This window comes from Puntigrus tetrazona, unplaced genomic scaffold, assembly GCF_018831695.1.
Source record: "Puntigrus tetrazona isolate hp1 unplaced genomic scaffold, ASM1883169v1 S000000776, whole genome shotgun sequence".
NCBI classification, from domain to species: Eukaryota; Metazoa; Chordata; class Actinopteri; order Cypriniformes; family Cyprinidae; genus Puntigrus; species Puntigrus tetrazona.
This window is the reverse complement of record NW_025048382.1, coordinates 969,189-991,954: the sequence shown is the minus strand read 5'-3', so window position 1 is coordinate 991,954 and position 22,766 is coordinate 969,189. Positions and strand designations below refer to the sequence as shown.

The 22,766-nt window shown below is 38.6% G+C and overlaps 3 protein-coding genes across 3 annotated transcripts in view; 1 reads left to right on the top strand and 2 right to left on the bottom strand.

The window, feature by feature from the left end:
- The window catches only part of LOC122335431 (ERC protein 2), a 40,910-nt gene extending 35,371 nt beyond the window's left edge, over positions 1–5,539 (bottom strand). The window contains 5 exon segments of the mRNA XM_043233292.1: positions 723–734; positions 1,530–1,544; positions 2,631–2,846; positions 4,210–4,254; positions 5,429–5,539. Coding sequence (XP_043089227.1) covers positions 723–734; positions 1,530–1,544; positions 2,631–2,846; positions 4,210–4,254; positions 5,429–5,539 — 399 coding nt within the window.
- A 2,865-nt stretch (positions 5,540–8,404) lies between these two features.
- Positions 8,405–11,294, bottom strand: LOC122335430 (putative nuclease HARBI1; the record flags this gene model as incomplete). Its single annotated transcript, XM_043233291.1, has 4 exons — positions 8,405–8,415; positions 10,593–10,949; positions 11,020–11,131; positions 11,193–11,294. Coding segments are annotated over 4 exons (582 nt in total), but the record flags the coding sequence as incomplete, so codon positions are not given.
- A 5,369-nt stretch (positions 11,295–16,663) lies between these two features.
- Positions 16,664–18,752, top strand: LOC122335460 (ubiquitin carboxyl-terminal hydrolase 37-like). The gene is made up of 9 exons (XM_043233345.1): positions 16,664–16,712; positions 16,804–16,930; positions 17,095–17,231; positions 17,314–17,413; positions 17,493–17,572; positions 17,713–17,816; positions 18,253–18,331; positions 18,411–18,549; positions 18,629–18,752. Exons 1-8 carry the CDS (start codon positions 16,705–16,707, stop codon positions 18,433–18,435), a joined length of 660 nt encoding a protein of 219 aa, XP_043089280.1. The 5' UTR covers positions 16,664–16,704; the 3' UTR covers positions 18,436–18,549; positions 18,629–18,752.
- Positions 18,753–22,766: the final 4,014 nt, after the last annotated feature.

Below are 22,766 nucleotides of genomic sequence, written 5' to 3'. Positions count from 1 at the left end.
TCCCAATGTGTACACAATAAAGAAACATTATCCCTAGTCAGAGATCATAACCACTATCATAGACATAAACCGACCAACATTACTTTTATCTGATAACATTTTTGCTATGGTCATGCCATGGTTTCCCATGCACACTTAGCTATAGTAATACTACAATAATCAGGTAAGGCCCACTTTGTAACGTTGATACTGTGGCACCAGAATTTGGAGCATCTAAATGCAAAAGCTTTATTTACACACATGGTCAAACAGGCAGGGTCAAGCACCAGCAAATCAGTACATTCCAGGCTAGGCAAAAGAGTATTTTCAATAAACAAGCAAGGGTCAGGGCAGGCGGCAAACAACCAAGAAAGATACATTTACAAGAGTAGCACAAGACACAGTGACATGAGGGGCAAGGGACACATGTCCTGACACCAATGGTAAGAGTCCTGGGTGGAATGCCCTCTAATGGAGTTCATGGGCACCAGTTGGAAATTATGATTCTACGATCCATAAATTCATCTAGAATGGTAAACAACCGAGACTAAAATTTGAAACCCTGCAGTGGGCAAAGCAAAATGGGGGTCTGTCGCTCCCAAACTTTTAACTGTACCATAGACTTTTTTAAATAAGATGTATTCAGCTATGGCTTAAGGTTCCATGGAAGGAGATTATGGAGAGTTTAGCTGTCAAAAATAGATTATAAAATGTTTTTCTCTGGACTTAGTAACAATGTATGCTTTCTTTTGGTCCTATAATGTACACTGTAGTCAATTTTAAGTTGCTGAAAGAAATAATCAATATTCAAGTAAGTGACACAATACATCTATTTGGCATAGCCATAGTATTCTTTCAGGAGGTTAACCATTCGTCCTCAGTGACTGGATGCAGAAAGGCATCTATATATGCACTGAAACACATTAAAGAACCTAAAGACTTTTAAGAACTATGTGAATGGTATAAAATGGAAGCTTGGACCTTGTTTTTATATTTGCACCTAAGATCAGCAATGAGTGCCCTGGAGGGAAATGCTCCCCTCGCATCCAATTATTACTAGTCTTGATATGACTTCTAGGCACTTTATCTCATGGATGTTCAGGTAAGTTTTGAAGTCTACATCAAAGGGCTTAACTATACAGCGTATATGGGAAAGAGATTGTGAACTTGATGAGGGTATCGTGGACTGGGGCAGAACATGGCAGAACATCCTCTCTTCATCGAGAAATCCAAATCACCAACTTATGCATTTTAAGTTCTGTCACAGGACTTACTGGACCCCACTAAACCCTTCTGCAATAACTTGGAACCTTTTTCTATATGATGTGGAAAAGTGAAAAGGTCAAAATGTTTTGGAATGCAGTATGTTCTGTCTTATCAAAAATTATTGAGTACCATTTAAGGGTGAATCCTGCTCCATTGCTACTGAATGACAACTGAATGGCATTAAGTTTTTTGGGGGTGAGACATATGCAAAAAAAAAAATTAAAAGCAACACTGGTTAGAAATATCCAAGGCTCGGGTGAATATGGCACAAATTTCTACACTACAGAACTGGACTGTTGCTGCTGATAAAATGGTCAAATATATTGCACAGAATTATGATTTAATAGTAAACTTATGTAGGGTTTTTTCTTCTACAACATTCACTGGAACCTAGGTGTTATGATCCCTGTGACTTCTTTTTTGTTTTGTTTTGTGTTGTTAACCTTCTTGTGTACTCAGTATGCTCCCCATTGTAAAGAGACCTCTGGGTGGGTGGGTGGGTTGTGGATGGTTTGTATGATGTATTATTGGGATGTTTACATTTACATTTACATTTAGTCATTTTGCAGACGCTTTTATCCAAAGCGACTTACAATTGAGAGTACAACTTACAATTGAGAGTACAGGATGTTACTTTGTTTTAATTTTCTGAAACAAAAAAGTAAACAGCAACAGCAAGTGTATAAGAGAAAGAAGCTTTCCCACATCTTCTCTCAGTCAGATATGGAAACAGATGCCTGTATGTTTGTTAATATACTGTGTTTGTATTGTCCTTATCTTAGAAGATCAAAGTGCTATCCATTCTTACAGGTCAGTTGTGGCCTAATGGTTATAGAGTCAGACTTGAAGCCCAAAGTTTGGTTACCATACTTGGCCTACAAGTCACATCACTTTTGTCCTTGGTGTTGCTAGTGCAGTGCTCCTTTTGTTTGAGCAATAGGAATCATTTTTGGAATATGCATTTTTGGATGCAGCCACAGTGTATAGTGAAAAGGCATACAAGTAAATGTGAGTTGACTTTTTTGTATAATCGAACATGAATGAATCTGAGTCCAGTCAATGAGTGAATAAAAATGAGAGAGCAAATTCGGACACTGTGCACATAAAGTACAGCGAAACATGTCAGCGTGACATTCTCTAGCAGCTAATCATTCAGCAAGCCATGTACAGTTATTATTGAGGTGCATTGTGGGATCGAATGAGTACACTTGATAAAGTCCTGTGATTTCGAATACCACCTGAAATAATGCAATACATAGGTATAAAGGGGGACAGAGGATAAAAAAGGATATTTTAGTGATTATCTCCAAAGCTGGTTGTACAATACAGTTCTTTTATCGATCTACAAAATGATGAGCTACAAAGAAAGTCATTAATGTCAGTACTTGTGGTGTAGATGAAAGTACCTATCTATCTGTCTTTCTGTGAAGCGAGTCCATTCTTACCTTGTTCTTCATGAACTTTGAGTGGTTCTTGTAGACTTCCATCTGTTTAAAGTCTTCACCCCGGCCATCTGTGTGCAAAAGGCCATTTGTCTTCATCGTTTGGATCTCGTCCTCCAGGTCTCGAATATTCCGCTCCAGTGATGCAATTTTGGTGTCCTGTGTTGGGATATGGGATTTACAAAAAGCTGTACAGTTGCAGTGAGTGTGCCCGGCAACAGATCAGTGTATATACCACCGGAGGACTTGCTTTCAGTGAGTATTATGCTCTGTGCTATTGATTTATCAGAGTTTAATAAAGCACCTCTAACTTGAACCTATCACCAGCACCTTTCACTTAGATACAGTACAATCTTATTTAGGTTGCACAGAGTTAATTGTATGACTAATTGCAACATGTATAACATATAATATTAACATCATTACTTAATGATGAAGAAAGAGCCTTTTTCATTATGTTGTTGTTTTTTTATTAATGCTTCAACTGCAAACAAAATATGTGTTACTACAGTTTAACATTTCAATTTTTATTTCCATCCTGACATCCAAAGCCATTGGAATTGTTTTTTTGATACTGCCACGTGACGTCCTGAGAAAATGGTGCCATGAACTTATTATAGGGACAATCCTCTTGAAATACCCTGGTATTAAAGAAATGTTCTGGATTCAGTGGTACTTAAGCTCAATCCTCAAAATGCTGTTATTTACCACAGGAGATAGATTCAGTTCATCCCTCACTTTGTGAAATTCATAAAAATAAATGCTTTACAAAAGGCGCAATGGGATAAGCGTACAGAAGAAATTATGGAAACATGCAGCTCGTATTTTTAATGTTGATTCTTCAGTAAATATGTAAATGATAAGTGCTACTTGAGCTAAAATCAATTATATCAACTTTGTGCCATTGAACTTCTGTTTATGTGTTTCTGATGTAAATCCTGTGATTAGTCAGTGCCTTTCTAGTATTCTAGCATGTACGTATGTGAACGTTACTGTTTTTAAGCGATTATGGCAGGAGATGGATCACAAATGTTCACGTTGTACGTTTTTTCCCTAAACACACACGTACAATCTTGCAGCTGCTTTGAAAACTGTATGTAGATTTACGTTTGTATTTTTATGTTTCACTTATTGTTCTTCCATTATAATTTTATCGCGATGAACTTAGGGTTCATTACCACAAGGAGACAAATGACATATTTTCATAATCGCACACGTCTTGCGTAACCAAGATCAGACTGTAAGTGTAAACCGCAAGCAGACAGTTTATATAAAAAGAAAAGTTTATAGGGTTTGTTTTGGACCCCACTGTGCATATTTCATAAGAATGAATCGCAGGAAAATGAAATTGTCATCTCTATGGCCAGTCCAGCCTATATCTGCTATTACACAATGTTCTGCACAAGAAAAGTCCATTTTTTAAAGATTAAAGTGAATAGCGGATGTCAGTTAAGTGCTTCTGTAAATATAGGTCGAGCAATTCTACACACTTTATAATAATAGAGTTATGTGTGCACTGTACCTTCCATATGAAATCAGGCTCGTAGCACAAGGCTGGGGATGTTCTCTGAAACACATGACATGAAGCACGTATCAGCACACTTTAACTGCATTCATATAACATACATCAAACTGCATCCACATGATCATAAAAAGACGCTGCTTACCTACACACACAAATACAGCGTAAAAGCAGTGTGTTAGAAGCAGTTCAGCTGCAGAAATAATAAGCCAAGAGATTTACAGATCAGTGTCATGACTGATCTGTGTTATCTGTGCTCTCGCAGAGCTCTCCCTCCTAGAGAGTCTAGACATTGTGTGCGTGTCACCAACAGCAGTAGAGTTACTAAGACATGCAACCTCCCAATAGATGAAGGTAAAGCTAACATGAAACCTGCATTAAGCTAGCAAACTGCGCAGTATTTATCATTGGAATGGAGTCTCAGATCGTGAATCAGTTTATCTTATACACAAATTCAGATCCTGTCTCACTACACACTGGGACACCGATCAATCTAAATTCAGACACGTTACAACATTTTTACATTTTGCTTATCAACAACAGAAGCAAGGCTAGCTCTCCAAGATTATATTTTGTTGAAATACATATAAATTATTATTTCCAAACATTATCTAGATCGTGTTCACTTCCTGCCTGGCGATGTGTGTTTATGCTGATATGTAATTCAATTTCGATCGCATGTCATGTGTTAATAAAATAAATTAATTAATTAATGAACAAAAAAAAGATGTTTTGAGTCCTTACAGTAGGATTTCATCCAAGTGAACATTGAACGGTAATTAATGGCAAGTTTGGTGTTGATTTCATGTGGATTCATCTGAAGGATTCTCTTTCTCAACCCTTGTTACAGTTTGGGGTTCTCCTGATGGTTTCTGCCTCCCCATCATAGTGTTTTTGGCACCCCCTAGTGGTCACTACTAGACTCCGCAGACAGCTGGCATTTTTTTACTCTGTCCATTTTTATTTTTTTGTGAGCTATTTTGTTGTATAAACTCCTAGCAGGTTTCCTGGATCGGTTCAGGATTTTCTTTAAAGATCTCTTTTAAGATATATTGTGAAAAAAGAAATGTAACCAAAAGTGCATTATAATCACTGGTTAAAAGCATGGATAGCAAAAAAGCTCTTTGAGTCAGGAAAAACTGTGGTGTTTTGCATGCTATATACATGGCATCTTTGTACGATCTGACGTTTTATATGTTCGCAGGATTAAAGATCTCACCTTCACGCTGATGACGGTGTTGAGGACTTTAGTCTGGGTGGCTTCTGTTAGCTGGTCTCTCCTGTGTAACTCCTGTGGAGGAACTCGATAGAAACAGGGATGTCGACTCATCCTTCTCTCATGCCAGCACAGTATCTATCTGTCCTTCTATCACTCTCTCACACTGAAGAAAACGTCCTCTTCTGTGATGTTTTTACAGCTAAGCTACATGTAAACGTTTGTTCTTCCCTTCTCTCTATGCATGTCATCCATGAACAATTGTGCTACAGGTCTCTATCTATTATTCATTTAATTTTCTTTTGCTTTTAGCTGTATGGCTTCCTTTGTGTAAAATGTGATCTCTCTTATAATGACACAGCAGGCTAGTAAACACGCCCTCAGGCAGCCAATATCAATAATTCATGTGAGGTGTTTTCCGTCAGCAAACCCTTACCTTCACACTTGTATGCTTTGCATTGGCCTTTGAAACATTATAGAACAGCAAAAATATATAAAATATATCGTTTTTCTTCTTCTTTTTTAGCACACAATCACAGGTTTTTCAAGCTATGAAGAAAATCATCTAGTGTTAAGGCAGGCTTCGTGGTTGGAAAGCAGGGGGCTGGTCCGGGGCCTGTGCTTTCAGTCAGAAAACATGTCTATTTTTTGATGCAATAAAAAATAGAAGTGAGGCAATATGACATTGCTAAAAAAGAACATTATTTTGTGTATTTGCTGTAATGCAATGTGTTTATGAGGTTTAATGTACAAAAAAACTAAAAAAATTTCCACATATTGTACATTATTGTTTGTCCTTCAAGCCCCGCTTTCCTGAAACAGGTTGATTTGTACAAAGCTCATCATTCTAAAAATGCAAGGTGTGCTCTGATTGGCCAGCTATTCAGTGTGTTTTGATTGGCTAAATGACAAAAGCATGTGATGGAATTGTTACACCCTTTACTATAACATGGGGCTATGACACAAAAACAAAAAACACTCTACAATCGAGGTATTTGTTGCATCCAGTGGAGACAATATTACTGATTATCATGATTTTGTACTGTATTTTTATGTGTCGCGTAGCAATCAATCAATCATTTTTATTTATATAGCGCTTTTAAGCTTTTAAGATTAAGAACTTGGTAGAACTGTGTTCTGTTGAGAAGGAGGTGTGTCCTCCTTTTGGGTCTCTGAACGTGTTCCAGCCAGGTGTGACACTGGAGCATGGGAACCTAAACACCAAAAGGTTTTTACAATTACATTTGGGATCTCTTTGTCTGGTCTGAGTATATAAGAAAAGTGACAAAACACAACAAGGAGTGATTCTGTAGCCAGATCGGTCCGTAGGGTGGTGTGTGTCCTCATACACCACACTATGTACTTTTTAAAGACCAGGTATAATGACCTTTTAAGTTTGTTTTACTTTGTTTTGTGTTATTTTTGTACTGCTGATCAGTTGTGCAAATGTTTATCAATTATACCAATTTGGAAACTATTCTTGCCTGGCAAAATAAACATTAATCTTGGTTAACTTCAAATATTGTCTGAAATAACTTTTCTAGTAGGTTAGTGACTTCTGAGGTTTTCCTCATTGTTGGCGTGCTAGGGTGAGTCAGATCAACGATCTGGAGCCGTCTGGAGATCTTGACTTCTGGCCACCAAACTGGCTTAGCATGCTATTACTTAGGGAACGCATAAAAAATGACTCTTTTTGAGTCTATTGAGGAGATGGCTGCATTAAGGTAAGCGATCTACGGGGCAGCCTCTGACTAAGACCTGGACTAGACCAGATGTGTCGTGAGTCTGTTCTCTAAGCGACCCAGACTCCTAACGAACGATAAGTCCAAACTAGGAAATATTATAGTTAATTAATGATCCAAATTTAATCACAACTAAAGGGATCAGCAGTTACATTTAAATAAATATAACTAAAATCACGAAAGATTGGAGTCAGATAAAATTATGTATAAGGTCAGTACTACAATTGGAAAAGCAAAAGATTAATATATATTAGTGATTTTTAAAGAGACGCAAGGAAAAGACCGAACGCGCATTAAACTTCTACCAGGGCCTCTGGATTCTGTTCTTCAGGAAAAGGGGGACCCTTACAGTGCTTTATGAACATTGTGTTGGCAATAAGTAACTTTGCACTTACATGACAACAAACTTTCATTAGTGTCAGTAGAATATTAGTAGACTGGTAGGGTTAGGGTTAGAATTAGTTGACAAGTTCATCTATAGTCTGTTGTAGAATATATAACAAATAGTTAGCAGATAATAATCAGACATTGTACTTATACTCTAATGAAGCTAGTTGACATGTAGGTGCAAAGTTACTTATTGTAACTTATTGTGACATTTAAATCTAGACTCATCTGTTTAGCTGTGCATTGTACATCCAAACTGACTGTACTGTATTTTATGGATAATCATTTTTCATTTTAAAGTGTTTTAATTTTAAATGGTTTTTAAATTCCTTGTTTTATTTTTGATTATTTTATTTTAATGTAAAGCACTTTATTTTACTATTGTGTGTGGAAAAAATGCTATATAAATAAAATTGCAATGCCATGCTTTACAGGCGTGTAGGCATATAGAAGATCAGAAATTCCTAGAGCTGCGTAGGGGAAAGAGTGGCATGTCTTCTACAAAGTATAGCAATGGTCTAGTATTTTTTTGTCCCTGGTGGACCATGTGATATGCTGTCTGTATTTAGGCAGTTCACAAGTGAAATTAGCTTTATAAAAAAAAATTGAGAATGGTAATGAAAGAATGCAGATAATGATGCTTTGTGGGTGTGATTTAATCAACCAACAGTTCGACTGAGCAACAGTGGCCTGAATGGTAGAGTTCCAAGACGAAAACTGCTGCTGAGCAAAAAGAACATAAAGGCTCGTCTCAGTTTTGCCAGAAAACAACTTGATGATCTCCAAAACTTTTGGGAAAATACTCTGTGCACTGAAGAGACAAAAGTGTTTTTGGAAGGTGTATGCCCCATTATATCTGGTCTAAAATTAACACAGCATTTCAGAAAAAGAACATCATATCAACAGTAAAATATGGTGGTGGCAGTGTGATGGTCTGGGGCTGTTTTGCTGCTTCAGGACCTGGAAGACTTGTTGTGGAATCATGAACCAATGAATGAAACCATCAATTGTGCACAAAATCCTGAAGGATATGTCTGGCCATATTTTCATGATTATTACAGAATTTGGGAGCTAAATGGGAAAAGGACTGGCAGCCTGCAGTTGATTTGATGTTCTAGGTATTCTAAAGCTGCCAGAGTTTTGAGAATGCAGCTGACCTGGGGGGTATTCCAAAAAGCTTGGTTAACTTACCATTTGATAAATCATAACCTCTGGGTTGATTTACCCCAAACAGGCATACCATGAGTATGTCGGTTCCAAAACACCTGAGAAGAGTTAGCTTAATCAACCTCCAACTGGTTACCCAGAGTTAGTGCGCGTGCACGGTGCATGTAGAAAGACATTTTCAATGGATCGCCGATTTCACGAATCACCATGGAAACTCAAAGCCAAAAAAAGAGAGCGGCGTATTTCACAGAGGCGGAGTTGGAGGTTTTAATGCATGCTTATGAGGAGTTAAAGCCAATAATATTAAAAAGAAGTAATACAGCTGCATCAGCGAAAGCAAAAGAGTTGGCTTGGCAAAAAATAACCGACAGAGTGAATGCGTGAGTGTATTAAATTACAAATGTGGTATTGCGTCCCGTTTTATTATAATGACGTATGATTTATACATCCTTTTGAATGTTATATCACTATGAAAGCATTTACTTTTGCTGCCATTTATGTGTTTAGTTTAAAATAATAATGTATGTTTCTTATTAAATAAGTGTGTAATCCTTCTGGAGCCACTTAAGAAGTTTAAGCCAAGTCAAAATGAAACACAAAAACATTCTGCAAAAAGGTAATATTTGATTACACAATTACTGAACTATTATTATAACAGGATTTAGTATATTCATTCTGTCATGTAGCTAATAGAAAGAAGACTGAAGCCCGTCTAACTGGTGGGGGCCCACCACCACCTCCCCTCACCCCATCTGAGGAGCTGGCTCTGTCCCTTAATAAAGGGCGACCAGTGGTCGCTGGCATTCCAGGGGGCAGTTCATCACACACAGCATGCACCACAAGTGATGGTGAAAAAATGGTGCAATGTGAGTTTACCTCTATGATTTGTTTTATTTTTTTGTCCTAATAAATGACTCTCAATGGCTTTAATAGCTTTTTGAACAAGATAAATGTTTTATGTAGGCTTATTTTATTTAACTGCATATGATGTATAGGCTACTGTGATTTTAGACTGACATGTTGCTCTTCATGTACTATTTTCTTTGATAATATTGAGAATTTTATGGGTTTATTCTTATAGACACTGATGGTTGGATTGTATTATTGGACTCTCCAGAAAGAACACAGTCTGTCACAGTTGTAAGTGATTTGTTGTCAGGTACCTTTAGTTGCTTTTAGGTTTTGTTTTTTTTTGTCAGATAATGTATACTTGAATATTTTTCCTGTAGGATGAAGATGACGATGAAGAGACCACATCTGCTGTGACAGAAGTGGAAAATGCTGGTAGATCCACGGAGGTATGATGCATACCATTATAATGTATTGCCCTTTTTGCATTAGAGTAACAAACTGTCATTGTCCTTTCACAGAACATACCTAGGGTTTGCCCACAGATGAGGGTCCTTCAACCTCAGCACACAATCTAAGCAGGGTAACAATTTGTGTCCAGCTGTCCATATTTTAATTATATTGTCTGACCAAACAATCTCATTTCTTACATTTTTTCCACCTTCCTAGTTGCCAGCAAAGGAGCTGTATAAGGTCCATCTTCAAAAACAAATAAGGAAAAGTGACATGGAGATGGACCTTATACAGCTTGAAATGGAAGAGAAAAGGCTCCTCGTTAAAAAAGCAGCACTTGAAATTGAATTACTGGAGCATCGCCTTAAGATGAGAACTTGTCTGAATATTCTGTCACAACAATCTGTTGCATGATAAAAGTGTTGGGTGTATGTATATCTGTGTATGTATAAAGCAACATAAAAAAAAAAAAACCTTTGTATTGAATTTTACTTTATTTTTTTCCAGAAAATAAAGAAATGAAGTGCCTGGCAGACCAGTGCAAAAAAACTAATAAAAGTAATTTTGACAGATCCTGTCTCTCAAAAGTCTCCCGTCTCTGTTGGCCTGTAGAGTCTGTAGGTGTTCCTCTGGGCCATCTTCCTCAATACAAGGAGGGTGGCTCTCTCCTCTTATAGTGGCAATATTGTGAAGCACAACACAAGCCACTATAATGTCACATGCCCTCTCTGGACTAACCCGGAGCCCACGCAGACACTGAAACCGAGATTTGAGGATCCCTATAGTCATCTCCACCTTGGCCCGTGTTCGGCTGTGAGCCAGGTTAAAGCGTGTCTGTGGTCCAGGCTCAGGTTCAGGGTAGGGTGTCATTAAACAGGGCAGACAAGGGTATCCTCTGTCCACCAGCAAGTAACCATTGTACTGTCCTGTAATGATTGAAGTGTACAACACAAATATAGTAAAAAGGAAAAAAAAATTGTATAAAGTAAAACATACCCTGCTGAAATGCCTGGCATAATGATGACTCGCGGAAAATTTTGGCATCATGCACAAATCCTGGCCATTTTGCCTCGACATTGGTAATTATTTGGGTTGCCTCACATATTACCTATGTAGTGGAAAAAGTAGACTTTCATGATTTTAAGAAGGGAAAAAAGTTAAGTTGTTACCTGCACATTGATACTATGAACAGATTTCCTATTAACATAGTCTCCCTCATTTATTGATGGAGCTTTAATAGGAATGTGAGTGCCATCAATGCACCCAATTACATTTGGAAACCCTGAAACAGAAAGTTATGGAAGTATGAAGTGTGTGTGCATAATGAATACATGTATAGATATCAATAATATGATTAAATATGCATCATAGATTTTACTACAAAGGACAAACCTGCCACTCTGTGAAATTCGTCTTTAATAATAAACAGAGGTTTATGGCCAGGGAACTGTACAAACGTGGGTAAGAACTGTTTAAGTGCCAGACATACTGAACGAACGGCTCTACACACAGTTGCCTTTCCCACATGCTCCGAATCGCCCACACTGTACAAAAAATGGCCAGACGCAAAAAACCGAAGTGCTATGCACAAAATGTTTTCTGTGCTAAGCGCAGAACCGCGGTTTGTCACATTTACGACATGCGGTTTTAAAAGACGTGTTAAATAAACTAAGGAATCTTTTGAAAAACGATAACGCTCTTTTAAATATTCATTGGGGTATGCAAACACGTCAATACGTGGTCGTATAACCCTCTCCCGACGAAAAAAACCTCGTATAAGTTGGGCTTCTACGTCCACAGGATCTTCCTCAAAAGGGCACGCCATGCTCACCAACCTTCTGAAACTAAGTTACTCTGAAACATAACCTGCTCCCGAGCAGGTTATCTTCAGAGAGTCAGTTGTTATGGTTACATACATACCCAGAAAGTTACCTCCGTTTTTGGAACTGAAAGTTGAGGTTATCCACGAACTTACCCTTAAACATACCCAGGTATGTCACATAACCTGCTTTCTGGAATACCCCCCAGGTTATCTTCAGAGAGTCAGTTGTTATGGTTACATACATACCCAGAAAGTTACCTCCGTTTTTGGAACTGAAAGTTGAGGTTATCCACGAACTTACCCTTAAACATACCCAGGTATGTCACATAACCTGCTTTCTGGAATACCCCCCTGGAGGGCTATGATGCGATATGTACTGAGGTGTTAAACTAGGGATGGAAAACTCCAGTCCTGGAGAGCCGCAGCCCTGCAGAGATCAGCTCCAACCCTAATTATAACTCACCAATGTCTACCACTCCCATGTTAAACCGTTCAGGTCTTCATGCTTATTTGCATTTGAAGAGAAACAGTATGTTTCTGCTTCCACTCAAAATAGGCTTTTTCAAAATTGTGTAAATAAGCAGTGGAGTATTTTGAGTTTAAGCTTAACAGAAACATTCTGTGCACAATTGTACACATTAAGAATTGAGTATTGAGAATTGTATTACATTTTGAAAAAAATTAAAAGTTGGAACGCTGGAACAATCTACCTAATACTGTTTGCGAGGCAGACACACTCTGTCAGTTTAAATCTAGATTAAAGACACATCTCTTTAACCTGTTTTACATACAACACACTAATATGCTTATATAAATTAAATATGTTAAAGAATTCTTGGGCTGCATTAATTAAATCAGCCAAAACCAGAAACACTCTCCATGCAGAACCTGATTTTGCCAAGGTCAAAATCTTTGTTGACCCTGGAAGAACACTGTAATCAGATTTGAAGAACCATTTTATAGATTTTATGAAGGCTTACAATCAGTGTTTGTACATCAGTGTCATTCATCTATCATTAAATCTTTAAAATGGAAATGTTTAAGGATTAAACACTGCCACAAAGCAATGTTAACCTTTACCAAACAAGACTGCACAGGGTGCGTGCTTTAATTAAAGCAAGTAAAGATTTCGAGCTAAACATAACAATGATGGTTTGAAGCACCAAGGAAAGTACAACAACATCAATACATAGACCTTTAATTATAATTGCATTAAGGTTACAGGTATCTAAAAACGTCTTTAGCAACATACCCGCCGTCGTAGCTTCAATTTGATACCCAAAACTGTCTAAGTAGGCGACTCACTAGTACAGGATTTAAAACACAGCCTCTTTCCGTTACCCTCCAACGGCTGTTTGAACTCGCCACTTCAGGCCACACGCCTTTATTCTATGTCGGGTCTAATTAAAGTAAACGTTACGTACATTATCATTGTGAATATGCTGCTGCCAAGAGTCGTTTAGTTCCTAGCTCTGAATCGCTGTCATTAAAAAACCCGCCCACCGCGTATTTTATTGGGCGAGAAAACAAGCCACGCCTTGATCCGCTGATTGGCTGAGACGGCTGTCAGTCGTTCAGTTACCTGCCAACAGTATCACTTTAGACGTGGCAGCAGGACGCGTGTCCACTGTGTCGCCGCCAAGTGATGTCAATTGCATCTTTCTTTCTTTTTTTTTTCGAAAAACTTTTAATGAAACATTGCTCGGTCAATTATGTTTTCACGTTGTGTATTTTCACTATATAAGTTTGTAAATACATACATGTTCTGTTCTCTAAAGGAGAATATTAGTTGTCATGGCTAGCTATTTTCATTTTCATATTTGTTAGGCTAGGCTACTATATGACATCCTAAGGCCTCTATAGTACCAACGAATATATCTAAAAGTTTTTTTTAATTTTTTATTTTTTATTTTTTTTGCAAGATATCCAAGGTATACACGTTTTGTACAGGTCCACTAGTATGACTTTTTAAATGGCTGACAGGATAGGATCCATAAAAATACAGGATGAGAGATGGATGATGTAATACTTTTACAAAGTGAGCAAACACACTGCCTTTGAGTGTTATAGCTATAAAAACATGAATATTAGCCTAAGAATATTAGACTACAAAGCTTTGACCTAAAATCAAAACTTTGACTTGGAGTGCAAAGCTACAGTACTGTTAAAAATTTTAGGCACTTGCTGTAAAATGAAAATGCTGTCAAGAACAATTTTCTTTGTCAATTAACTTCTATTAATGGCTTTAGATCAACATTTGGTGTGAGCATCATTTGTTTTTAACCCTTGTGCATCAATTTAAAAAAAGTTACACATATAGGTCCATAGTGGACATAAAAATAAATAAAAATGGAGGCTTGGGAGCACAGTTAAGTTTGGACTCATTTTAAAGAAGACCCATGGTGAATTATTATTGCAGTTTAAAAAGTGAAACTAAAAAAGTTTAAAGCTAAAAAATCTAAGCCATTATTCGAAATAAGTTGAGTTCCAAATTTAAGAATGATACCTCAAAAAATTTGCTTTTGCACACACACACACATACATTGTTTTTTCTCTGACATCCATACCAACACACACACATAATTTATTAAATTCGTACTATAAGAGACTACAATATGCATAAGCAGAAAACATGAATTAAGTTAGTATTTGCTTTACACTGTTTTAACATTGAATACAAACAAGAAATTATGGTGGGGGGAAAAAAACGAAATTAAAACGCCAGTAGGTGCCAGTATTTAATCATTTTGTCAAAGTCATTGAGCGGTTCATTCAAGATTCATCAGATGTTTATGCATGTAATAATGAAACTTTGACTCAACTAATTTGTTCAAAACACTGAATTATTCAGAAATGAATCGGCTGGTCGCTGAGGGATGCGCGGTGATTCCGCCTAAAATATACACTACGTGACCTAATATTATTGTACTTCCTTATTAAACTGTCTATTGAACTATTCAAGTGTCGTAATGTTGAAACCGTTGAGTGATGTTGCCTAGCTAAAACTGTGTTTATTAATACAAAAAAAAAAAAAAAAAAAAATTATATTTGCTTTCGTTGTGTTTGTTGCACGTTGTGTTTGATTTCTCCTCGAGCAGCTCATTCAAATAAAAACACCCGCTTAATCGAACGCGCGAATAGAACGACTCCATTGAACTTAATTATGACGAACCTGTCCGCGGTGTAGTGTGTGATCAGGAGTAAGGTAAGGTGCATCAAGCTCAATTACTGAACTAGCCTACTTTTATCTGTTGAAAAAACAACTGAGACTCTTGGTCATTTCACAGTAAATACTTAAGCCTGCTAAAAAGCGCTGTATTTCAGTTATTATTAAGTTATTTTTGTAATAAGTTAGTATTTTTGTAAGTTAAGCTATATTTAGTCTCTATAGGTCTTTGTGCAGTGATAATATTTATTTCTCAAATGTTCTACTTCTACTACTGCCCTAGAAAGAAAACAATATACCAGGTCAAGCTGGGTTGAACTAATTAACAAACCTACAAATTCTGTGAACAAAGTTTTTCCATCTGAAAGATATTTCTTATGTTTTTAGAAAAATGGCTAAAGACTTTCCTTGTGCTACAATGGATGAAGTCAAAAGGAGAAGAAAAGAAAGACGAAGTGGTGGAAATTTGAGTCATCATCTTCAGATGTGGTGGCCTCCGCTGCTGCACCTGCTGATGGTGCCAAATGTTCCTCATCTTCCTCTTCTTCTTCCTCGTCCTCGTCCCGAAACGCAAATGTCCATCTCTGCGCCGGGCTTTTATGAGAATACTATCAGTGATTCTGCCATGTGTGTCGTCGTCTTCTGAGCTGGACGAGTCCTCCACCGCCGAGACTCAGACAACCAGCGGCGACACACACACCGATGTCTCATCTGATGCCTCTTCCTCACCTGCAGTCAGCAGATCCTCTGATCCAGAGTTTGATCTGCAGGCTGCCACCCACGAGGAAGACGCAGTCGGAGGTTAGGAAATGTTTAAAGCTTTCACATACTTCAAGGTCATCCATCTTTTACGTCAAAGATCTAGTTGGCACGGTATTAAATTGTATTTCTGTCAGACACGGCTGGAGAGAAGTGCTCCACTTCCAGCGCTGAGGAAACTTCCTCATCTGGAGACGGAAGAGCCTCAGATTCATCTGCAGACAGCAGACCCTCGGATGTGGACACTGAACTTCAGGCCGCAGCCATTCTTGAAGGTTAGAGAAGTTCCTCTACTCTAAACCTCTAGTCTATTAGTTAAGAATTACACTACAAAAGGAACCTATGGCAATTCAATTTTCCTAATATGTGAAGTACAATAACTTTTAATCTTTTCACAGATGCAGGTGGAGATCCAACCATTTCTGATGTGGATCTGGACTGGTGGGTGACAGGAATAAACGCTGCGTCGATGCAAAGCAGACTAGCTGCAGAAATCAAACCTTAACTTGGGAAAGCACAAAATTGTTAGATGTTCCTGATGTATTCCTAGCATCCTCGGTGTGCTGGCCAGTACGACGGAGCAGTCTAACGGTCTGTCTCAGGCTGAAATACTGAAGCTCATACAGTGCAGTTCTGAGCGGCAGCAGAGCACCAGGAGCATTACAGAGGATGATTCTGAGCAGGCTGAGGTTGTGTTGACAGCATCGCCAACTAACATCAAGCACTTAGGGTAAATGTTGGACCCGAATGAGGTAAAGGTTTACTAATAATGTGTTTTTTTCAAACCCTCGCTGTAATTGAAGATCTCCTGTGACAGGTTCCCTAATTTAGGAAACACATGTTACATGAACTCAGTGCTGCAGTGCCTCCTCACAGTTTCTCCTTCCGTGAAGATGTGCTTTCCCAGCAGGAACGTTGCAATGAGGGAAACACAATGCTCAGGTACCAACACCATATTACATTTCAATTGAAAATGAAAAATAAGATTTTAAAGCAGCAAAACTAAAGCAGTTCAATATAATCTTCTCACCAGGACGCTCTCTGAGCTGCACGTGAGCAGACTGACAGGCAATGACAAGAGGCTGAAGACGAAGCTCTTGTCAACACTAAAGACCTGCATTGAAAAATGCAATCCAGATTTCTTGGGAGACCATCAGCAGGTGAACTGGATATACATGCACAAATTATTATTTTTTGGACTTTTTGCATTTAACCTAATCATCCTTTGCTCTTAGAAAGAATGGTACAATGATAGTACCACGGATAGATACAGTAGATTCTTGGAACATTTTAAAATGCCGAAACTTTGCTCTTTCTCCTTCAGGACGCCCATGAGTTTTTGATGGTCAGCCTGTCCCATCTGAAAGAAGAGGGCGAGCTTCTGCGGAGCTACTGGCCAAAATACACCTGTCCTGTGGCTAATATGGAATTCCAGCTCAACCGTCTGCGCACCTGTAACAGGTAACATCACACATCCGCACCTGCATTCATTTCAGCCTCTCACACTCATTTACTCGACTCTGATGTTCTTCTTTGCTTTCAGCTGTGGCTTCCAGAGGAGCTTCAGAGAGGATTACAACTACCTCTCTGTGGTCATCAGTCCTCGAGGATGCCTCATAGACAGCCTGCAGCAGTACTTCAAAGTCAGTGACATCACATCAACAGGAGGATGTATAAAGTCAACGAGTGTTTGTAGTTCTGACTGTTGTTTGTTTTCTCCAGAGATCTTCGTTTGACTGCTCATGCAGCGAGTGCGCTGGCTCTACAGCCTCCGAGGAGCTGGAAGTAATTGTCCTTCCACGGTAAGACATGCTGTTAATCAGTTACTACCTTGAGCTGCAGAATAACTAAACGCTGAAATAACTAACTATAGTCTTAACTATAGTCTATAGTCTAACTATAACTAACTATAGAACTTCTAAACATGTGACTCGCTCTACAGCATCCTGGTGCTTCTGGTCATGCGTTTTGATATCGCATCCTCAATGTCCAAGCTGAAGGATCGACTGAAAGTCCCAAAAGAGTTTTCTCTGTCCTGCAGCACAGGTACGGCCAAAACATCTGCCCTCTGCTGGCATGTTGTGAAACAGTCACTTGAATTACTCTAAAAGACAGCGCCAGGAAGACATTTGTTCTAAAAGAATTGTTGTTGGTTTTTCTTGATGTATGATATTCAACAGAGAGCAGAGAGAGGATAGTGATAAACAGCAAGAGTCCAAAAGAAAGAAGCCAAGACGGAGAGAAGAAGAATAGAGTTGAGCCTGCAAGACCACAGGAAAGATATAATAGACAGTTCACAGAACGATAGATAGATAGATAGATAGATAGATAGATAGATAGATAGATAGATAGATAGATAGATAGATAGATAGATAGATAGATAGATAGATGGAACAATGGAGAGGTAAAAGGAGGTAAATAGAGGAGGATTTTGATTTAAATGCAGCAGCATCATGTAATAATCAGTGTTTGTGTTTAACAGGTGGAAGCATTAGACAGCAGCAGCACACAGTACAGACTATCTGCTGCTGTGTCACATCTGGGCAGCAGTTTGTATTGTGGTACGACATGTTTCTTCTACATTTTGAGTCCTCTCATTCACTCTTTACACACAGCACTAAAGTCTCGCTGTGATTTTAGGGCACTACATCAGTCACATCCCTGACCTCACTGGATCTGGATGGCTGGAATGCAGCGACTCATCCATCAGAAAATCCAGCTGGTCCAAAGCATCATGTAACATCGAGAGAAACGGATACATGCTCTTCTATGTGAAGAGGTATAGAGTACCACAGTACTAGTGCTGGAATGATGTTCAGTGCTCGGTTTGTTTGTATTAAATCACTGTTGTCTTGCAGCTGAGCAGAAGCTGATTGATGATGCAGTTTTGAAGAGGAAAGGAAACACTGCAGAGATGCATTCTGGAGAGATCTACATCGATGTTTCACTGCAAGAAAAGCAGACTGCTCCTAATAAAAAAACATACAAATATACCATTAAATAAGCTTTTGACTCCTTCTTGAGAGGTTCATGTTTTCTCAGGCTTTGTAAAGTTGGTGAGAACTTCTTTTCTCTGGAAAGCCACATAGCTCCACAAAAAATAATATTTAAAATATCGTTTTTCACGGTTTGTCTTTTAAATGTACTAAATGTACTTCTGCTCTTTTTTTAATAGTGGACATCTTCCAGCACTGTGAAACTGGTAAAAAGCTGAAGGTCATACGGGTCAAACGTGTTGTGAAATTAACTCATAAAGCATTTGTTGCAAAGGTTGAAAGGTTGCAGAGTGATAGAAAATCTGTGCTAATTAAAGCTACTAATTTAAGAAAAAATATGCAAGGTCTTATGCAACAAAGAAATGTAAAAGATGTACAAAGTGCCTTTGATGACCTTTTAAATTTGTGTGATGAAGCAAAAGATATTCATGGTTCATTGATGGGTCTGTTACCTGAAAGTGAAAAGGAAAAACATGATATATGGTTTACAGCGAAAATGATCGGAAATAATGATTTTATTTCTGAAGTTAAAATGTGGGTATCAGGTACTGAAAATGAAGTTAGGCCTATTTTAAATGAGGTCATGCAGGACAAGTTTGATGGGGTTGGTCCACATGACAGTATTTCAAATGTTGGTACTAGATGTTCAAGTAAAGTAAGTGCATGCAGCAGTGTTTCTTCTGCCAGAGTTATAGCTGAGGCAGATAAGGCTGCGCTGCTTGCTCGTATGGCAGCATTAAAGGAAAAACATGCTTTGGAGGAGCAAGAGCAGATGATAAAGAGGAAAAAGGAGCAACTCGAGTTAGATGCAATGCTAGCAGAATCTACTGCTAAACTTGCAGTATTACAGGCCTCTGAAAGTCGCAGTGTTTCGAAGGCCTCCTATAGTACACATTCTAAGTTGGAAAGGGAAAAGACATCCTCAATTACCGTGAATCCAATGGCAGAGGAGTTCAAATCAGCTGTCTGTAGTAGAATGGAAAAGCAAGCATCAGCAGTGGATCTTCGTTTGGCATCTTCTGTACCTTATCAGGACATTCGTCAACAGTCTTGGCAGGAATGTGCTGATTTAGAAAGACGGAATTCCCAGCATATACTAGGAAAGACATCAGTTCAATCTCATGGACCTCTTGCATCCAATAGGATTTTTCAGCCTACATCAGTTCAACTTTATGTACCTCCTGCATCTGAAAGGATGTCTCAGCCTGTGTCAGTCCAGTCTCATGAACATCATGCATCTTATGTAAGTTGTCAGCCACAAACCAGGAGTCAGTGTGGTGACATTGTTGCTATAATGCAAAGACAAAATGAAATAACAGCAGCTCTTGTCCAACAGCAACGTTGCTCAACCTTACCAGCAAGAGATATTCCCTTGTTTGATGGAGATCCTCTTCAGTATGTTTCATTTATTAAGGCGTTTGAAAAGGGAGTGGAGGAGAAGGCAAGTCATAGTGATTGCTTATATTATCTGGAACAGTTTACCAGGGGACAGCCTAGGGAGCTGGTCCGCAGTTGTCTTCACATGACCAATGATTTGGGTTATGCAAAGGCAAAAGAGTTATTGCAGGAACATTTTGGTAATGTGTATAAGATTGCCACTGCGTATTTGGATAGAGCCTTGTCTTGGCCCTCAATAAAGGGGGAGGATGTTAATGCTTTGCAGTCCTATGCCCTCTTTCTGCGTGGTTGTTGCAATGTCACTGAAGAATTGCAGTACCTTCAGGAGTTGGATATGCCAAGCAATATGAGAGCCATTATAGCTAAATTTCCATTCAAGCTCCGAGAACGGTGGAGATCTGTTGCACATAACATTTTGGAAACTACTCAGTGCAGAGCATTGTTCAAAGATCTTGTTCAATTTATTGAAAGACAGGTTGGCATCCTAATGGATCCTTTGTTTGGTGATATTAGAGATTTGCCAACTAGTATGAGGCCTGTTAATCAGCCAAAATTACGTTCAGAGGGTAGAATTAAAGGAAACATCTTTGCCACTACTGTTGCACCTGTAGAATTTGGGGAAATTACTACGAATATAAGAACAGAATTGCAATCAAGTAATTCTAAAGTAATTCCATTATGTGTGTGGTGTGCTAAGTATCATACATTGGAAAACTGTCTACAATTTAAAAGCAAGAAGCACAAAGAAAAGATGGAGTTTTTAAAAGAGAAAGAGCTTTGCTTTGGTTGCTTAAGTATCGGGCACATGAGTCGTAACTGTGGTAAGCGGCTGACTTGTAGGATATGTAGTCAGCAACATCCTACTGTGCTCCATGTAGACAGAAATATGGCCAACTTGGACATAGCCTCCAAGGAGTCAGAGGCATGTAGGTTTCTGGGATCTACTGAAACATGTGGTCATACAGGGGCTGGAAAGGATCGTTGTTTTCTTCCTATTTTACCAGTGCAAGTTAAGACTGGCAAAGGAAATCCGATAGTCCAAACCTATGCATTCTTGGATCCTGGCAGTTCGGCGACCTTTTGCACTGAAAGCCTTATGAAGCGGCTTAATATTTCTGGTAGAAAAACTCAGTTTCTGTTACAAACTATGGGACAGGAAAAGGTTGTACCTGCATATGTATTATCAGATTTGGAAGTATCTGCTATTGATGGTAGTATCTTCTATCAGCTTCCACAAACACTTACACGGAAACAAATGCCTGTAAGTTCTGACAATATCGTATCTGAAGGAGATTTGTCCAAGTGGCCTTACCTGGAAAAGGTTAAAGTTCCCCATATAAAGGCTAATGTTGAGTTGTTGATTGGGAGTAATGTGCCTAAGATGTTGGAGCCTTGGGAAGTTATAAATAGCCGTGGGGATGGTCCTTATGCCATAAGAACGGCGTTAGGTTGGGTCATCAATGGTCCTTTAAATGCAGGCAGCTTTGAAGGTGAAGGTTGTTCTGCAGTGGTAAACAGGATTTCTGTGTGTAGACTGGAGGAGATGCTGCGTAAACAATATAATCATGACTTCAATGAGAGGGCTGTGGAAGAACAAGGCTTGTCAAGAGAGGATATCAGATTCTTGGAGATTGCAGAAAGTTCGGTCAAGCTTGAGGGCAGTCAGTATACTTTGAAGCTGCCATTTAAATGGGAAAATGTGTATTTTCCTAATAACTTTCCTTTGGCAAAGCAACGGATTCTTGGGTTGAAGAGGAGATTTCAGAGAGATTTTCAGTTTTATCAGGAGTATGTAGTATTCGTCAAAGAGATGATTGATAAAGGACATGCAGAGCAAGTGCCTATTCAGCAGCTGAAAGGAGAAAGTGGTAAGGTATGGTACATTCCTCACCGTGCTGTACGTCATCCCAGGAAAGGGAACCTGCGGGTGGTTTTGATTGTGGTGCGGCATTCAAAGGAACATCATTAAATCAAGTCCTTCTTCAAGGTCCCAATCTTACAAGCACATTGCTTGGTGTCCTCCTGAGGTTTAGACAGGAGTCAGTGGCTGTCATGGGAGACATTCAGGTAATGTTTCATCAGGTTAGGGTGGCAGAAGTGGACAGGGATTTCCTCCGTTTTTTGTGGTGGCAGAACGGAGATTTTACAAAGGAAGTGTCAGTGTTTCGCATGACTGTCCATCTTTTTGGAGCTGTCTCCTCTCCAAGTTGTGCTGTTTTTGCGTTGAGAAAAACAGCAGATGATCATCAATGGGATTTCCGTGAAGAGGTTGTTCAAACTCAAACTCAAGTGATGTCAATTGCATCTTTCTTTCTTTTTTTTCGAAAAACTTTTAATGAAACATTGCTCGGTCAATTATGTTTTCACGTTGTGTATTTTCACTATATAAGTTTGTAAATACATACATGTTCTGTTCTCTAAAGGAGAATATTAGTTGTCATGGCTAGCTATTTTCATTTTCATATTTGTTAGGCTAGGCTACTATATGACATCCTAAGGCCTCTATAGTACCAACGAATATATCTAAAAGTTTTTTTTTATTTTTTATTTTTTATTTTTTTTGCAAGATATCCAAGGTATACACGTTTTGTACAGGTCCACT

Bases quoted from the DNA above. Each gene is read 5' to 3' on its own strand.
- LOC122335460 (XM_043233345.1), top strand. The intron at 17,232-17,313 runs GTAACATCACAC...CTTTGCTTTCAG, and splicing joins CGTCTGCGCACCTGTAACAG to CTGTGGCTTCCAGAGGAGCT. The intron at 17,573-17,712 runs GTAAGACATGCT...CTCGCTCTACAG, and splicing joins GAAGTAATTGTCCTTCCACG to CATCCTGGTGCTTCTGGTCA.